A 16602-nucleotide genomic window follows, 5' to 3' on the forward strand; every position below is an offset into this window, starting at 1 on the left:
ATACACTTCATTTGGAAGAACCTTGATCCTTACATCATCCACAAAAGTTAACAAGTAACAAGTCTAAATATTAATGCTAACTTTTAGATAACATGCAGAAAATCTTAACTTTTAATTGGGCAATGATTTCTAAACTAGAATATCAAAAGTGTGAACCTTAAAAGAAAAAAATGGATAAATTGCATTTCATCTAAATTAAATTCTTCTTTTCTTTGAAAGATACTATTAAAGAAATAAAACAGCAAGGCCGCAGACTGGGAGAAAACATTTACATTACATATATCTGACAAAGGATTTATATCCAGAATATATAAAGAACTCTAGTTGGGCATGGTGGCTCACGCCTGTAATCCCAGCACTTTGGGAGGCCAAGGCAGGTGGCTCACAAGTTCAGGAGTTCAAGACCAGCCTGGCCAACATAGTGAAACCCCGTCTCTACTAAAAATATGAAAAATTAGCCAGGCTTGGTGGTGGGTGCCTGTAATCCTAGCTACTTGGGAGGCTGAGGCAGGAGAATCACTTGAACCCAGGAGGTGGAAGTTGCAGGGAGCTGAGATCGAGCCACTGCTCCCCACCCAGGGCGACAGTGTGAGACTCCATCTCAAAAAAAAACCAAAAAAAAAAAAAACCAAAAAAAAAAAAAAAACCTCTCACATCGCCATAAAAAAGATGGAGAATGCAACTAAAATGGGCAGAAATCTTGTATCTTCGCAAAGAAAATGTGAGTGGCCAATATGTAAATGAAATAGGCTTACTTATATATCACCAGGCAAATGCAAATTAAGACCACAATGGGTTGCCACTATACACCCAACAAGATGAACCGAGAGGATGTGGAGCAGCTGCATTTCTCTTGCATTGCAGGTGAGATGCAAAATCCTCCAAGTGCTTTGGAATATTTTGGCAGTTCCTTATAAAACTAAACATACACTCACCACATGATTTAGCCATTTTACTCCTAGGTATTTGTCCAAGAGAAATGAAACCTCATGTCCATATAAAGACCTGTATATGAATCTTTATTAATAATCACTAAAATTAGAAAGACCCATCAACAGGTGAATGGAATACTATTTGGCAATACAAAGGAACAAACTATGGATCTGCAACAACATGAATAGATCTCAGAAACATTACACCCAGTGAAAGACGCCAGACATGAAACAACGTATAGTACATCATTCTACTTTTATAGAATGCCTAGAACAGGCAAGAAAAAAAAAGTAACAAGTGTAATGACAGAATCTATGTGGGTCAGAGCTTGTCTGGAACCCTCAGTTGCAGATGGGTCAAAGGGTCACAAGAGAACTTTGGGAATGATGAAAATGTACACTAGTTTATACATTTGTTCAGACTCAGCTAACTATACATGCAACATTTTATTTCATGTACTATGAGTTGTTTTTTTGAAGAGCATTAAAATGTAGTGCCAGAAAATTTTGATACTGTTTAAAAAAACAAGTTTTCTAAAAGAAAGAAGAGTGACTGAACGAAATAGTTTGGGTAAAAGGCATTTGGGTCAATGAAAATGCACAAACATGGATAAGGTAACGTGATCACCTGATGCCTCCCAGCTATCTGCTTCCCTTCCTTCTTTTTACCTTGAGAGTCTCCAAATATTCTTCTAGACCATTTAAAACCACCTTCCTATGAACAAAATGCCATTCATCTCCTTTTCCTTCTGCCATGAAAAATTACCCTCTGTGGGACTCCTGGAGCCTTTTTTTCTTCCAGTCTAAAATGAATGCAAGTAAGAACTGAATTAATAATTTTCTGCTGATTTGGCTAATACGTAATTACTATCTAAGCAAGAGAGCACAAGGATGTGGGTGCTGGTGTTCAGTGCTTCTCCACCCCTCCCAGATGGCTGCCTATGTTGGAGGGAGCTGAGAAAGGAGGAAGGGCGGCAGGCTGCATGTCCACCCTTTGTTGCGGATGTAGGTGCAAGTTGGGCAGCGACTGTGATGTGCAGTAGTGTGTGGGTGTGTAAGGACCTTATAGCCCATGCATCCTGATCACACCCTTGCAGTCTTTCTCTTTGATTTTGCCTTTTGAAAGAGACTGTGTTTTAGGTGACACTTCTAGTGACTTGCCGACTAATTTACAACTCAGCCTAGGTTCCCCAGAAAACATATCCTGAGGCAAAATTTAGGTGGTGATATGTTACTAGGATGTTTGATTCCAATGAGAACAGGAGCAAAGGAAAAGGGAATTGTGGCATGGAAAGAGAGGGAGCAGATAGGAGGGTTCATTACCAGGCAGACCACCCACTGCTGAGTATAAAGTACAAAAGATGGATCCATCTCACAAGATCATCTTTGAGAGGCCAACAGCGACTGCATCTCAGGACATTTCTTAGGAGGCAATAAAGGGAGACTCTTTGATCCATGGATATGTGTCCATTAGACAGAAGTCTGCCCCATAGACTTCTAACTTGCCTGAAATTTCAGATTGCATATATGTGAGTACTGAGCAAATCCCGTGGTATCTCAGACCTTGTGGATATGAGGTGAGCATATCCCATGTGGGCTTGTTCCCATGTAAAGCTGATCAGACCTCTTGCAGAACTGGGTGCTGAGGCAGCAGCTGGGGTGATAAAGCCAAAAGCTCCAAAGAAGGTGAAGCCAAGAAGGTCTGATGTGATGCACGGTTGGATAACAATGTTTGTAATGTGGTTTTGCAAGTCTTAGAACATATAAACTGGTAGTAAGGGGGCTAATTCTTGCTATGTTGTTGGTTTTATTAAAACAACTTCTTTCCATTGTTTACTTTTTATAGCCACGATCCCCAGCAGGGCATTTCTCCAAAAGAACTGCATGCAAATAGGAGAAATAAACTGAAATATGAATGTGTGTGTGATACAACAGATATAATTTTCCAGATAATTCCATTGTGCATTAACATTGAATGCAAAGCAGTGGTGAATAGACTTTTCCAGAAAATAATTAGGGTGCTATATTTATCTCTGAATCTTTCAGGTACTGCGGTCACATTTTCTGTTCCAAAAATAAAATAGCTGATTTTTTAAAAAGGCAGTATATTTAAAATTAATGCACAGAAACATGCCAACGTGAGATTTAGGATCTAGATTTAGGTATTTACTAATATAAAGTCTCAACGATGTTAAAAGCTTAAGCTTCACGGGAAAAAAAATGAGTCAATACAGGAAAGTAGTTATCTATTATTAACCATTCATTAAGTCCTGGAATAATCTGAAGAAGTCTACAGAACACAAAAACGAGCTTGATGTGTAGATTTTGTTAGTTGGCTACAAGTGGGATTGTGTAACCATCTTCTTCAATATTAGAAGTCCGAGGTACAGATAAACTTTATTGGGGATCACTCACTAAAATATAAAACCTGTGGCCGTAGGTGAGTGGCCCCTTAGGTGTGCGGTGGTGGTCCAGAGGGCGGGGTGCATCCGGTGTGCACTGGTACACCAGGGTCCTTGCGCCAGTGCGCCAGTAGCCTTCTAATGACAGCCGAAGGAGGCCTGCTGCAGGGAAGCAAGGACCGTTGCCTTATATTAAGGACCACGGATAGCTCTGGGCGGCACCAAAAAAGGCACGTATTTTACCTGGAATGACAATCCAGTCTCCAAGTCTGGCTGGGATTCCAGTTTGCTGATAACAAAACACATATTCAGGCCTCACTTAACCATCCATTATATTTGTATATATGTGAGCAGAAAGGGCTCAGTGCTCCCAAGAAATGTTCAGGAGTGAGGGTAAGAGGTGCAGTTTAAGGAGCAGCTGTTTAAAAAACAAGGTCCAATTTTATAAATGAAAAATAGGGCCGCCACGCCAGGGGCTGGAAGATGGGTCAGGCGGGAAAGCCTGGGGGTGGGGGTGGGGGTAGGGGCGGGGATCCCTGCGTCGCCGTTTGGCTGCTCGGAGACTAGGCGGGAGAGCGGATCCCAGCAGGTTAGGCCGGAGGAACAGCGCCATGTGCTCCGGGCTCCTGGAGCTCCTGCTGCCCATCTGGCTCTCCTGGACCCTGGGGACCCGAGGCTCTGAGCCCCGCAGGTGAGGCGGGGGCTTCCCGGCGTTCTGCAGGCACCGTCGGGAGGCGGCGGGCAGAGGCGCGGCACCCGGGGGCTCTCGGGCTGCGCTGCAGCGGGCGGTGGTCGTCGTGCGGGGCCAACTTTGGGGGCCGGGGTAGGCGGGCAGCGTTTCCGCCGCCGCTTATGCCGGCGCCGAGGCTGCCGACAGTCCCCGCACTGGCCCGGCCGCCGAGAGCCCAGAGGAGCCGGCTCAGTGGACGACCCCCCGCCCCTCCCGACTCCGCGCAGCCGCGGCTCCGCTCGCAGCGTCCGGCCCAGGTCGCCCCCGCACTCCGCGGTCCCAGAAGTCCGAGTCCCGTGCGGCGGCCGCCGAGGCGGGAGGGGAGCGCCCAGGGCCCCGGCCTCGGGCCGCGGCGAGCGTGGGGGAGGGCAGGGTGCGCGGCGCGGCGGCTCCGCCTCCGACTCTCCGGCCTCCTCCCCCGCCCCGCGCCCGCGCGCGCTCCTCCCTCCCCGCTCCTCCTTCCTCTCCCAGCGCCCGCTCCTCCCCCTCCTCCCCTCCCCCTCCGCCCTCCTCCGCTCCGGGCCAGCGCGGCGGCGGCGGCGGCGGCAGCAGCAGGAGCAGCCCCGGCTGCGGGTCGCGACGGCGGCGGGGCGCCCCCTCCCCCGTGCCGGGGCGCGGCGGAGGGATGTGGGGCCTTGCGGGAGGAAGGCTTTTCGGCATCTTCTCGGCCCCGGTGCTGGTGGCTGTGGTGTGCTGCGCCCAGAGGTAGGGTCGCGGGTGGGCCGGCGGGCGGCGGGCAGGGCGCGGGGTGCGCGGGGCGCTGGCGGCTGAGCCGCCCCTGACCCTGCTGTTTGTGCTCCCCGTCCCTCCCCCAGTGTGAACGATCCCGGGAACATGTCCTTTGTGAAGGAGACGGTGGACAAGCTGTTGAAAGGCTACGACATTCGCCTAAGACCCGACTTCGGGGGTAAGTGGGCTGCGCGCGGCCGCTGCGGGAAGCGCGACCCACGGCGGCGGCGGCCTGGGCAGAGGGAGGCGGGGGCCGCATCCGCGGAGCCGCGGCGGGTGGGAGTGGGGGCCCTTCGCCCGCGCCCCTCCTGGGATAGCCCCCAGTCCTCAGAGCCGCCCGCGCCCCGCGCCGGAGCTGGGCTGATCGCCGTGTCCTGTGCTTCCCGCAGGTCCCCCGGTCTGCGTGGGGATGAATATCGACATCGCCAGCATCGACATGGTTTCCGAAGTCAACATGGTGAGTGCCCGCCCTCCCAGGGCGGTCCCTGAGCCCCCGGCCCGCTGTCTGGGATCACAGGCGTCCACAGTGCTGGGCTGGAGGCCTCTTCGGCCGGGGCCGAGTTTCCCCGGTCCGCAGAGGGAGCCGCGCTCCCAGGCGCCGGCCCCTCGCTTGCCCGGCTCCCTGCACCCGCCCCGGGCGCTCGGGGGCCTGGCTGGCGTCGGAGCCGCGAGGGCGCACCCTTCCTGCGGAAGGGTCCTGGCCGGCCTAGTGCTCCCATCTGCCGCTGCCCGTGGGCTGCCAGCTCCTCCAGCGCTCTGTCGCCTGGTCCCGAGGTTTCCCGAGCGCTGTCTCGCCTCCTTAGCAACAGGCGCTGGGGAACCGGGAGAGGCGAGATGTGGGGGTGGCTCCTATATTCTAGGTAAGAGGTACTTAAGGTTTCCTTTGTTGTCGTTTGGAAAGAGATTCTGGCTGCAGGAAAGGGGAACGAAGACAGTGGTCTGTGCGTTCCAGGGGTGTGTCTGCGGTTTTTCCAAGGCTGCCTCCTGGACTGGGAGACCCGGGCCCGGCACCGCCAGTCTCTGTCCGAGGTGCTGACAGGCTTCCGCTGCTTCAGAGAGCGGGAGGCCGCGCCTAGGCGGGCTCTGAGAGGAGCCGCTCTACCGGGAGAGTCGGAGGCTAGTGACCCAGTGTCACTTAGGTCTTCTGTGAATACAGACTGGATTCAATATTCTGACCTGTGGGAAGCGGAGGTCAGTACCCCGAGGTGCGAAGCGGGCTTTTGCCAGGAGTGCTTTAGGACGCCGGGGAATCAGGAGAAGGATGGCTCTTTCATTTGTTAATTGAGCTGAAACGCCGTGGGATTTGAAAACTAGTTTAGTTTTCTGCTGAGGGACACTCTGGAAGGAGCATTTGTAAACAGTATTTTTTTTTTTGGAAGAAATCGTTTGGCAACTTTTCTTTCGGACATACAACATTGAGAATACAGTGAGACATGGTTTTAGATCCACTCTGTAGGCTTCTTAACTCTCGTGTACGTCGGAATCACGTGGGCAAACTTGCTTTAAATGCATGCCTGCTAGTTCCTCACTCCAAGGGATTCTGATCAAGATAGGCTGGAGTCTTGGGGTCCCTGCATTTAAAACTACTTCTTCAAATATTTTGAAGCGGGTATTTTGTGGACAATATTTTGAGAAACTTTGCAGTAAGTCACAGATATATGAATATATACAAATAAAGTAAAACTATTTTTAAAAATAGACGTTAGTGAGATACTTTTAAAATACCTACCACTAAGGATCTTATAGGAAGAAACTTTTGACCACGCCAAGCTGTTCTCATTAATTTTTCACTGTTAATCTAAAGCTTTTAAATATACAATCCCATGTATTTAAAAATGTACTTTTTTCCAAAGTATATCACTTAGGACATTTGTAAGTCAAATATTGTATCAGTAAAAGTGTTAGCAAGGAACACAGAAGGAATGTGACTGCATAAATTACCTTACAATAAAAATTAACATTATGTCTATTTTACTTTTTATGTAATACTATAAAAATAATTTTACTCAAAATGTTTGTTTTCTGTTTTTAAGGAAACAAGTTAATACATTTAAGATCCACACTGTGTGATCTGAGATTTTCTCAACTGGGGACTTCACATTCTCTAGAGAAGACAATTTAGTACAGAAGTTAATTGATTATTTAGTGGATTATTATGTCAAAAATAATTGTCAGAGGATGGCAGGTGGAAGAGAAAATGTATTGATTTGGCCCTTTAAGAACTCTACACAATAGTAAAATAATTCGGGGAGTGAGGAGAGTGTGCTGTTGCACACCATCACATATTTGTTTGAATTATTTTTTAAACTTAGTTTTCCAGTTGTTCTGGCATCATGTTGATAGTTGGTACGTTTAAAAACTTCATCAGTGTTTGCCTAATTTGTAGTCTGTGATTTGAAGTGTCTCAATTTTCTCTGAACCCAGTAAGAGAAAGACAAATGGAAGATACAGGCCATTGTACTGAACAATCTGTAAGTGTATATTCCATAGCCAATAGGTATGCATAGCATGCCAAAATATACTTGTACGCATTTTTTTTTGCATTCTTATGACAGTAATTTTTCTGGCTCTGTAAACACACACCTATTATAAACAAATATTGAGGATCCCAGTAGGATTGGAGACTGAAGGCTATTGGGCAGATGTGAATGTCAGCCATTTAAAATGTCTTCCTCCCACAAGCAGATTGGTCACGTCATGTTTTAGAAAAATCTGATTTTCCTTAAAATATTTGTGCATGATAATAGCTATGGTATTTCACCTGTTCCTAAAGGAGCCTCAAATAGAGCAATGGTTAAATATTTAGGGACTCACGTTTTAGAGGGGAAGAACAGAAAATATATGAGCATAGGTTTAGAGCTGCCACTCAGTCATGTTGTTTGAAAACAGTAAAATCTATTCATGAGCTTTATTAATCACCTTACTGGTCACACAAAACTAAGTGTGGTAAGTTATGAAACTCAATAAGAAATGGTCTCACTTTAAGTGTGTTGTAACTCTTAGAGCAGATATGACAAACGGTTGTTCACAGGTAGGATGTGGCAAGTCCCATTAGAGGAACAAGTGACAGAGGCACACAGAAGAGAGAGGGAGGGAGGAGGAGGGACGAGAGAAGCTGGCTGGGAGGAAGGAGGTATTTGATGTGGAAACTTTCATGAAATAAGTTATATTTAAATTGTGTGAGGGGTATGAATAGAATTCTGACTGGCTTACTTGAAGGAGGATATTCTGGGTTAGGAAAGAAAATGGCAGAGTTACGAATGGGTGGATGAGCAGGATCAGAGATTTAGAAGGGGAGATTCCAGAGACGAAGTTGGAAAAGCAAGACAAACCCCTGTGCACCTAGGCCGTTCTGCAGGAGGCCAAGGCCTTCACATGATAATTTCAGGAAATAAGGAGCCTATAAATGGTAAAGGTTTTAAAGCAGGTAATTGACATGATTTGAGATGTGGCGTAAGATGACTATTTTGGCCATAAAGTTAATTTAGATAGAGGATTAGCGATGGTGAGGTAGAATGAATGAGGGATAAATGATCTTGGAAGATTCTTTCTTGAAATTTTCTCCTCAGGTTTTGATAGATGCATTTCTGAAAACGTGTATGTAGTGAAATAAATACAAATTCACCAAAGTTCAAAACAAGGACTTTGAAAAACACATGTATCTCAAAATGGGGAGAGATGTGTATGCATTTGTTCAAGGGCTTTTTTTAGTGTGATTGCAGAGAACAGTAACAGATACTACACAAGAATGATGCTGTTGTTGCTTTTTGCTTTAAACAATTGTAGACTCCAGTCTTTATCTACTGGTAGCGTGTGTAGATGATGCCTCCAAAAAATGTCTCCGATCTCAAATAAACACATATATAGATCAGTTAAGCATGTAAATGCATATCATTCATTTTGGTGTTTTGTGGAAACAATCTAGGAAGGGATTTGAATGTTTTAATATTTAGCATTGGTTTTGCCATAGCTTGCTTCATGGATAGTGGAGTTACGCATTTCCATTTTTTTTCTAAATCTTTTAATGTTTCTTTTCATACATTCTTTTTTTTTTAAATTAGCTGACCTGATACTTGTCAAAGAAAATTTTGTTTTGTGTAACTTCCCTCTTGTTTCTCTTAGCCCCTGTTTAAAATTTTAGATAATCTATAAAAATTATACACGGCTAGATAATTATTGAGATTTAGTTTGTATATTTCTATAAGTGAGATTGCGTATGTCCAATAACACTGTCTGCTGAAAATTACTGTGTGTGTTATAATTTTGGTGCTTACCAGTGGTTCTAGTGAACAGTAAATGTGTTGAGTAGATAGATGAAGAGATCAACAAATGGGAAAAACTTTGCAAGTATAGGAAACATAAAATATTGAAAAACAAAACAATTAGGGATTTTCGATTTAAAAACAGTATTTTAAAATATGAGTTTTAAAAAATTTATTAAAATGAGCCATTGTTTGATCTGTTAATTTGGAGAAGTTACATGTACTTACTTTTTACTTCGTTAACTATCTGGTATTAGGGACATAAAACTAGATTCAGACTCTAGTGATAGTAATGATAATTCCTGTGATTTAACTTGCACTTCACTATTACTTCATACTTAATTAATCCATTAAAATTAACTCAAACCTAATGAAAGTGTAACTACAGGACTTTTTTTTTTCTCATTTCATGTGTATAAATAATAAATTATTGTTTTTTGTTTTTAAAAATTAGAGTTCCTTTTGGGTAACATACAATGTGTATTTTTAGTTGTCATGAGACATACTCATCCATTATGCTAGCTGTTTTGTGTTCACTTCTCACTTGTTGCATTTTCTTATAAAATCCATTTTTTAATGTCTAGGTGTGAAATAAGTGTGCATGTGAACATAGTTTTAGCACATTTCAAGAAGCAGCTTTGGAGCTGTATCACTACTAAATGGATACAGTCATACCCATGTACAAAAATCACACACACACACATTTGCACTATTATTTTATGTTTTTCTTTCTTCTTTTTAGAAGAGGGGCAAAGAGGAGAGGCAGATTCAGGCTAGAGTGAGCTAGGGTTAGAGGCTTGGAAAATGCAACTTTTAGACATCTTTTGACTAAATTTATGTTAATTAGACCTCCTTCCCCCTACTTCAGGGTCTAGAAGCTGCTTTGCCGTCAGTGAGTGCTGAATGAACACAGTGCATCTAGTCCCTGGCCAGGTTCTCAGGCAGGAGGAGCTGAATCCCAGGGGTCCATGTAGTGTGTTTAAAAAAAGGCTTATAGCATTGGGAGCTATGAGTTCTGTTTCCAAGTCCCTGGGAACGTCTAGCCTCAGGCAAGTCACTTAATCCTCAGGAATTCAGTCGGAGGTTTCCAGATGCCCATTGTGTGGGGACACAATTGATACCAAAGTGATATCATAAGAGGCTGAGCTCTACAGAGAAAATCTCAGTGAGGACACCCACACTATCACATGTTAGCAGGCTGTCCTTTACTGATTGCTTCTGGAGAGCCCTGGGCCATATTCAGAGTTTGCATATGAATTGCTATTAGCAGTTTAAAGGTAGGAAATGCGCTAATGCTTTTATTACAAAGCACGCTGGAGGATGACTCAGCAGAAAGGAAGAGTTTCCCTGACCCAGTTGGGGTTGGAAAACTGCTTACATGGAAGGCACTTCAGGGGTAAGGTCCAGGGTGTGTGTCTGTGCTTGGCTCTAGGTTGCTCCATGTGGGAGGTAAGGGTGTTTATTGAGCACATTACTTTTCACTGACAGTATGTTTCATGCATAAGTTATGATCATACATCGATGCTGGGGCACTGATAAGAAAGCATATAATGAACTTCAGAGATGGAAGACAATAATACCTTATATAATATGCTCCTTAGTAAGAGAGGCTTGTGTTTAATATTAGAACGTATGGTATAGAGAGCAAAAAGAGAATGCTTTTTGCCTTTCCCCTCAGGAAGGTTGTAAAGCTTATGTTACATCTCTTAAAAAAATGGATCTTACATGCATGGTTCTGTTGTGGATGGCCTCTTGCTTGAGCCCGTGCTGGGCTCTAGGATCTTATGGTATGTTGTCTTTAGTTTGATGTGATGGGGCAAATCTGCTTATTTACATGTAGTTAAAGAATTAACTACATGTAAATAAGTTAAATCTGGTAGGTTGCAGTTGGAGTTGCAGTTGACAAATTAGGACTGGCGTCTGTCTTTGACTCCAACATTTGTTTTTTCCAAAGATAAAATATTCTGTTTATATTTCCTTGGATAATGGTAAATAAAATGAGTTCAAAAAGATAGCTGTTGCTTCTTGGGCTACTTGCCAAATGAAGGACTTGTAGATTTGGTCTTCATGTAAATGAAGAATGGAGTAGATGTTAATGAGGAGGGTAGTGTTCTTTTAATGAAATGCATGCAGGAACAAAAGAAATGGAGAAGTGTCAATAGCAGGTGTAGAGTTCTCCTAGGGTGTCACATCTCTTGGACAGAAAGGCTCATGTTTGGGACTGCAGACTTCTTGATTTTCACAAGTAATACCATCTGAATTCATCAACTGACTTTTCAGAATCTAATATGGGTGACAGCTCTTCTTTTTTGTCTATGAGTAACTGAACCTTTCTTTCTCATAGGGGTCTGTGTCTTACGCATGCTGATCATTGCATTTTGATGACTACCAAACATTTGGAATAAATAAATGAAGCCTATCAAACATTTGAAATCTTTTGTCATTCATAATGAGGTGTGACCTAGGGAGTTGGTAACTAACAGTTTTACACCATTCTGCGGTTTATAAAATGCTTCAGGTATTCTGTCACATTTGATTATCAAACTTGATCCATCAGCTGGTGAGGTAGGTAATAGAGGTGTTAACCTCATCTCCATTTTTTAGATAAGGAAATAGGCTCAGAAATAGCACCGACTTTCTCACTCTTACTGCAGGACAAAGCTGGGAACTGGTTCTGCTTCTTTGATCTTTCTACCTCATGATGCTACAGGACAACAAAAGATGCTCCATTAAGGGCTCACGGGACTTTATCTTCTTCCATGACCTTCACTGCTATCTAAATTAGACGTTTCCCATTCTGCACTTCTGTGAAAACTTATTCTTTCCTGCAACACTTACTATAGTGTTAAGTGTTCTTTGGGTGTGGTTGTTTGCTTCGTCTTTCTTCTCTATCTCTCTCCATTAGAGCATACACTCCGTGAGGCAGGGCTGTTTCTATGAACCGTTCTTTGCGTAGGATCCAATAGGTACAAATATTTGTGGAAAGGAATATATGAATGAAGAATAAACAAATGAATAAATATATAAGTGCATGAAGAAAGTGATATGTAAATTTCCAATGAAATACTTTAATGTCTCGGAATTTGGACTCAGGACAAACAAGAATCTTACAGGCTAAATGTGATGTATACAGTGTTTACTTTAGAGGACATAATTCAACCATAATTTGTGTGATTGTACCCAATTATAATACCACCAACCAAAGATCACAAAGTCTGTAAAGTATTCTGTAGCTGGTACCCCTTTCACTGGGGAACTTTTATGCTAATTTCAAAGCAGAAAGAAGAGTAAAGGATTGCAGTGTTCTCTCAAAATTTAGCCTATGTAAGCGCTGGTGAGGATATTCTAAGCACCAATCACTGGTACCTTTGCACACCGAAAGTTTTGTGTCTCCTTAGAAAGTATATGAGGGTGGAGCTTTCGTATATTATAGGGAAGTTTTGACTTTTTTTTTTTTTTTTTTTTTTTTTTTGAGTCGGTGTCTCGCTCTGTCACCCCGGCTGGAGTGCAGTGGCGTGATGTCGGCTCACTGCAAGCTCCGCCTCCCGGGTTCACGCCATTCTCCTGCCTCAGCCTCCCAAGTAGCTGGGACTACAGGTGCCCGCCACCACGCCCAGCTAACTTTTTGTGGTTTTAGTAGAGACGGGGTTTCACTGTGTTAGCCAGGATGGTCTCCATCTTCTGACCTCATGATCCACCCGCCTCGGCCTCCCAAAGTGCTGGGATTACAGGCGTGAGCCACCGTGCCTGGCCTTGACGTTCTTTTTATACAGGGATTCTTTGGGCTATGTCTTCCCTTCCGCCTGCCCACTCAGCAGTGCAGTGGAGCAGAGGTGGTTTTCATTTGTTTGCAAGTTTCTGGTGCAACTTACTTCTGGGCCATTTATGCCAGCCATTAAGAGGATTGTCTAGCTGCAAAATTTGGAAGAAGAGGACTAAGATAGGTCTCTTGGCGATTTGCTCAGTGCCATTCAATCAAGATAGAGTGAGTCTCTTGATCTCTGTAGCTGGAAATGTAGATTGCCCCTCATTCCTTTGTAGTCAGGAGACCACATCCAGAATTAGAAGCCATGTGTAAACATTAACTAATGTATCTCTTTTTGCATTTTTCCACTGAACTTAAACATCTCACAGAAGCATTTACTACAGATATCAAAAACTTTGGCATGTGCGGTGCTAACATTTCACATGAATAAGAATAAGGTTAAGATCTGAGAACATCGCAGTTCTTTAAGTGTCCTAATTTGTTTTTAAAAGAGGATATGAATTCTATTGATTACATCATCATCATGTTTTACCCCAGTTCTACAATAAAAGAATTCCTTTTATGTAACTGCTGAATCCACATGCCATGATTCATGACACTATATATATATATATATATATATATATATTTTTTTTTTTTTTGAGACCGAGTCTCTCACTGTCGCCCAGGCTGGAGTGCAATGGTGCGATCTCAGCTCACTGCAACCGCCGCCTCCCGGGTTCAAGCAATTCTCTTGCCTCAGCCTCTCCAGTAGCTGGGATTACAGGCGCATGCCACCGTGGCTGGCTAATTTTTTTAATTTTTATTTTTAGTAGAGAAGGGGTTTCACCATGTTGGCCAGGCTGGTCTTGAACGCCTAACCTCAGGTGATCCACGCGCCTCGGCCTCCCAAAGTGCTGGAATGACAGGTGTGAGCCACCATGCCCGGCCCATTTGTTTTATTTTATTTTGTATTAACTTTAAAGATTACAAAATCTGCTAGCTTAAAATGATATAACCCTGACTGTGTTTGCCATATATGTGTAAAATATTTGTCAGCTAGCTCAACATCACATCACTGTTCTTTTAAATTTTATTTTTTTGAATAAGACTTTACAATAATTAGTTTTTATGAGTAGAAGGAACAAGTTTTCTGGGTCATCCATTATTCCATGGTGTGTGTGTGTGTGTCTGTGTGTCTGTGTGTGTGTATCTATGCAGACCAAAAATGGTTGTGAAAGAACAAAACCAATTGGGATAATTTATTGTAATATTGTTAATTTTTGCCAATTATGCTGACTGTAATTCTCTATGTGAGAGATAAATCCATATATCAGGTCAAAAGTATACTAGAATGGCCACAGAGCACAGTTCTTGCCAGGTAGGATATGCTTGGTAAATATTTGTTGAGTGAATTCTTGGAGTCAATGGCCCTTGCAGTAAAGGTGTTTTATTGCAGAGATTCTCTTTTTTGGGTGTTTAGCCCATAAAAATTAACCGTAACTTTAAACATGAAGATCCCTGTGAACTTGTCCCAGAAAAAATATCTGAGTTATGGAAAACAGTGCCATCCCTATGACCCAGACCAGTGGTTCCAAAGCTATAGGCCAAGAACCCTTGGGAGGCGTTGGAGTTACTGCCAGGTGCCCTCCAAGTATAATTTCTCACCACTGATACACACTGAAGGCGCAGAGTCCACAATTAGGGCAGAGCCTGCAAAATGCCTTGCCTTTCCAAGGCAGTATGCATGCTAGAAAGGGGGCGGGGATACCTGTCTGAGGACCTGGATTGATTGTGCGATATTCTTTGTTGAGGCTCTTAAACATTCTGCAGTTAACTCATTGGTATGAGGGTATATTGGACTGTGCCATTGAATGAGTTTTCATTTCTGAATCTTTCTTTTGATTTGGCCCTGGGCACCAAAATTCCCTGTGAGGTGTCATTCCTTGTGGCATGGACTAAAACAATGGTTGCTTGGAGAACACCGTCCTATAGAATGTTAATGTGTGTCCTGTAATCATTCCCTGTGAGATGTCATTCCTTGTGGCATGGACTAAAACAATGTTGCTTAGAGAGCACCGTCCTATAGAACGTTAATGTGTGTCCTGTAATCTAAGTGTTTCTGCTCAAATAATATTGGAAATTATGGCCAACACATTAAATAGGTTTCTTTGCTGCAGGAATTGTCAGGTTCTTTAATACATTAATGATTTTGCAAATCTTCATGAGGGGGTGAAGAATTCAACGTTTTCCAGATATATTTGACTGGAAATTTTTTTTTCTTTGTGAAGGGGTGAGGGGCCCTTAATTAGCACTTCTTCACAGAGGTTTTGGTAGAATACAGTTTAAGAAATATGGGGCTAAAGGACTGAATCAGAATGGTCTTCCATATTAATGACAATAGCAGAGAAGAGTACTGTATTAGCAAAGCCACTTTGACTGACAGTGCCCACATCGTTGAAGGCAAAATTTTGACAAATAATCTACTGGTTTACAAGGAGATGAGTGATATTTTGCAGAAATGAAGATTAAAGCACTTGTTATAATTAAATTGATTTTAAAAAATAAGATATTTTTTGTTTTACAGTAACAGTCTCTGTGACATTGAGGGGAGGTTTGTATGTATTAAGCCTTCTTATGTTCTTGTACCTATTATAAGAATAAATGATAAAGAGGGCTGGGTGTGGGGTTTTATGCCCGTAATCCCAGAACTTTGGGAGGCCAAGGTGGGCGGATCACCTGAACTCAGAAGTTCATACCAGCCTGGCCAACATGGCAAAACCCCATTTCTGCTAAAAATACAAAAATTAGCCGGGCATGATTGCACTCTCCTGTAATCCCAGCTGCTCGGGAGGCTGAGTCACAAGAGTCTTGAACCCGGGAGGCAGAGGCTGCAGTGAACTGAGATCGCGCCACTGCACTCCAGCCTGGGCGACGGAGAGAAACCCTGTCTCTAAATAAATAAATAAATAAATAAATAAGAGGGATAGAGGTGTGTGTTGAAGAGGAGAAAGTGCAAGAGGCGTCAACAATAGTAGCTTAATTTGGAGAACAAAATACGGCTCCCTGAAGCTACTGGGTGTGGCCGTGGTTGGTAGCCTTGGATACCTGGAGATTCCTCTTGGGGGCTGTAGCAGCAGAGGAAACAGGCAGTGCTCAGACACTGCATCCCACTAGGGAGAGTCCCATTCCATCTTTGAATATATTCTATTATATACACAGGTATGGTGACATGTAATTTATATTATATACAATGAGAATATATAGTATAGCATATAATTTTTATATCAGATATATTTACATATAAAATGAAATTCTGTTTGGATGAAAGATTCTAGTGATGAAAGTATTTGGCCTCCTCTGGAGGAAGTCATCTCCAAAATTTCTCTTATGACTAATATTGTATTTTTTTTTTTTTTTTTTTGAGATGGAGTCTTGCTGTGTCACCCAGGCTGGAGTGCAATGCCGTGGTCTTGACTCACTGCAACCTCAGACTCCCAGGTTCAAGTGATTCTCCTGCCTCGGTCTCCCAAGTAGCTGGGTCTACAGGCGCATGCCACCACACCTGGCTAATTTTTTTGTATTTTTATTAGAGACGGGGTTTCACTATGTTGGCCAGACTGGTCTCGAACTTCTGACCTGGTGATCCTCCTGCCTTGGCCTCCCAAAGTGCTAGGATTATAGGCGTGAGCCACCGCGCCTGGCCTAATTTTGTATAATTCTATGAAGAGTGTAAACGTGTTCAGGAATAGTCACTAACAGTAGCTCGGGGGCAGATGCATTTTCTGGACTCTTCTGTAAA

At 43.4% G+C, this 16602-nt stretch overlaps 1 protein-coding gene across 4 annotated transcripts in view; it reads left to right on the plus strand.

The window, feature by feature from the left end:
• The first annotated feature begins 3899 nt into the window (after positions 1–3899).
• The window catches only part of GABRB3 (gamma-aminobutyric acid type A receptor subunit beta3), a 228800-nt gene continuing 216097 nt past the window's right edge, over positions 3900–16602 (plus strand). Inside the window, exons 1-3 of one of the 4 annotated variants that reach the window (XM_003314571.4) lie at positions 3900–4025; positions 4880–4971; positions 5183–5250. In XM_003314571.4, the coding sequence (XP_003314619.1) occupies positions 3946–4025; positions 4880–4971; positions 5183–5250 (240 nt within the window). In that variant the 5' untranslated portion in view covers positions 3900–3945. Of the gene's footprint in view, positions 4026–4591; positions 4770–4879; positions 4972–5182; positions 5251–6765; positions 10452–15695; positions 16023–16602 lie in introns of those variants that run through there. The other 3 variants (XM_003314570.2, XM_054666874.2, XM_063794057.1) reach the window with 3 other exon arrangements.

This window comes from Pan troglodytes, chromosome 16, assembly GCF_028858775.2.
Source record: "Pan troglodytes isolate AG18354 chromosome 16, NHGRI_mPanTro3-v2.0_pri, whole genome shotgun sequence".
Classification (NCBI taxonomy): domain Eukaryota; kingdom Metazoa; phylum Chordata; class Mammalia; order Primates; family Hominidae; genus Pan; species Pan troglodytes.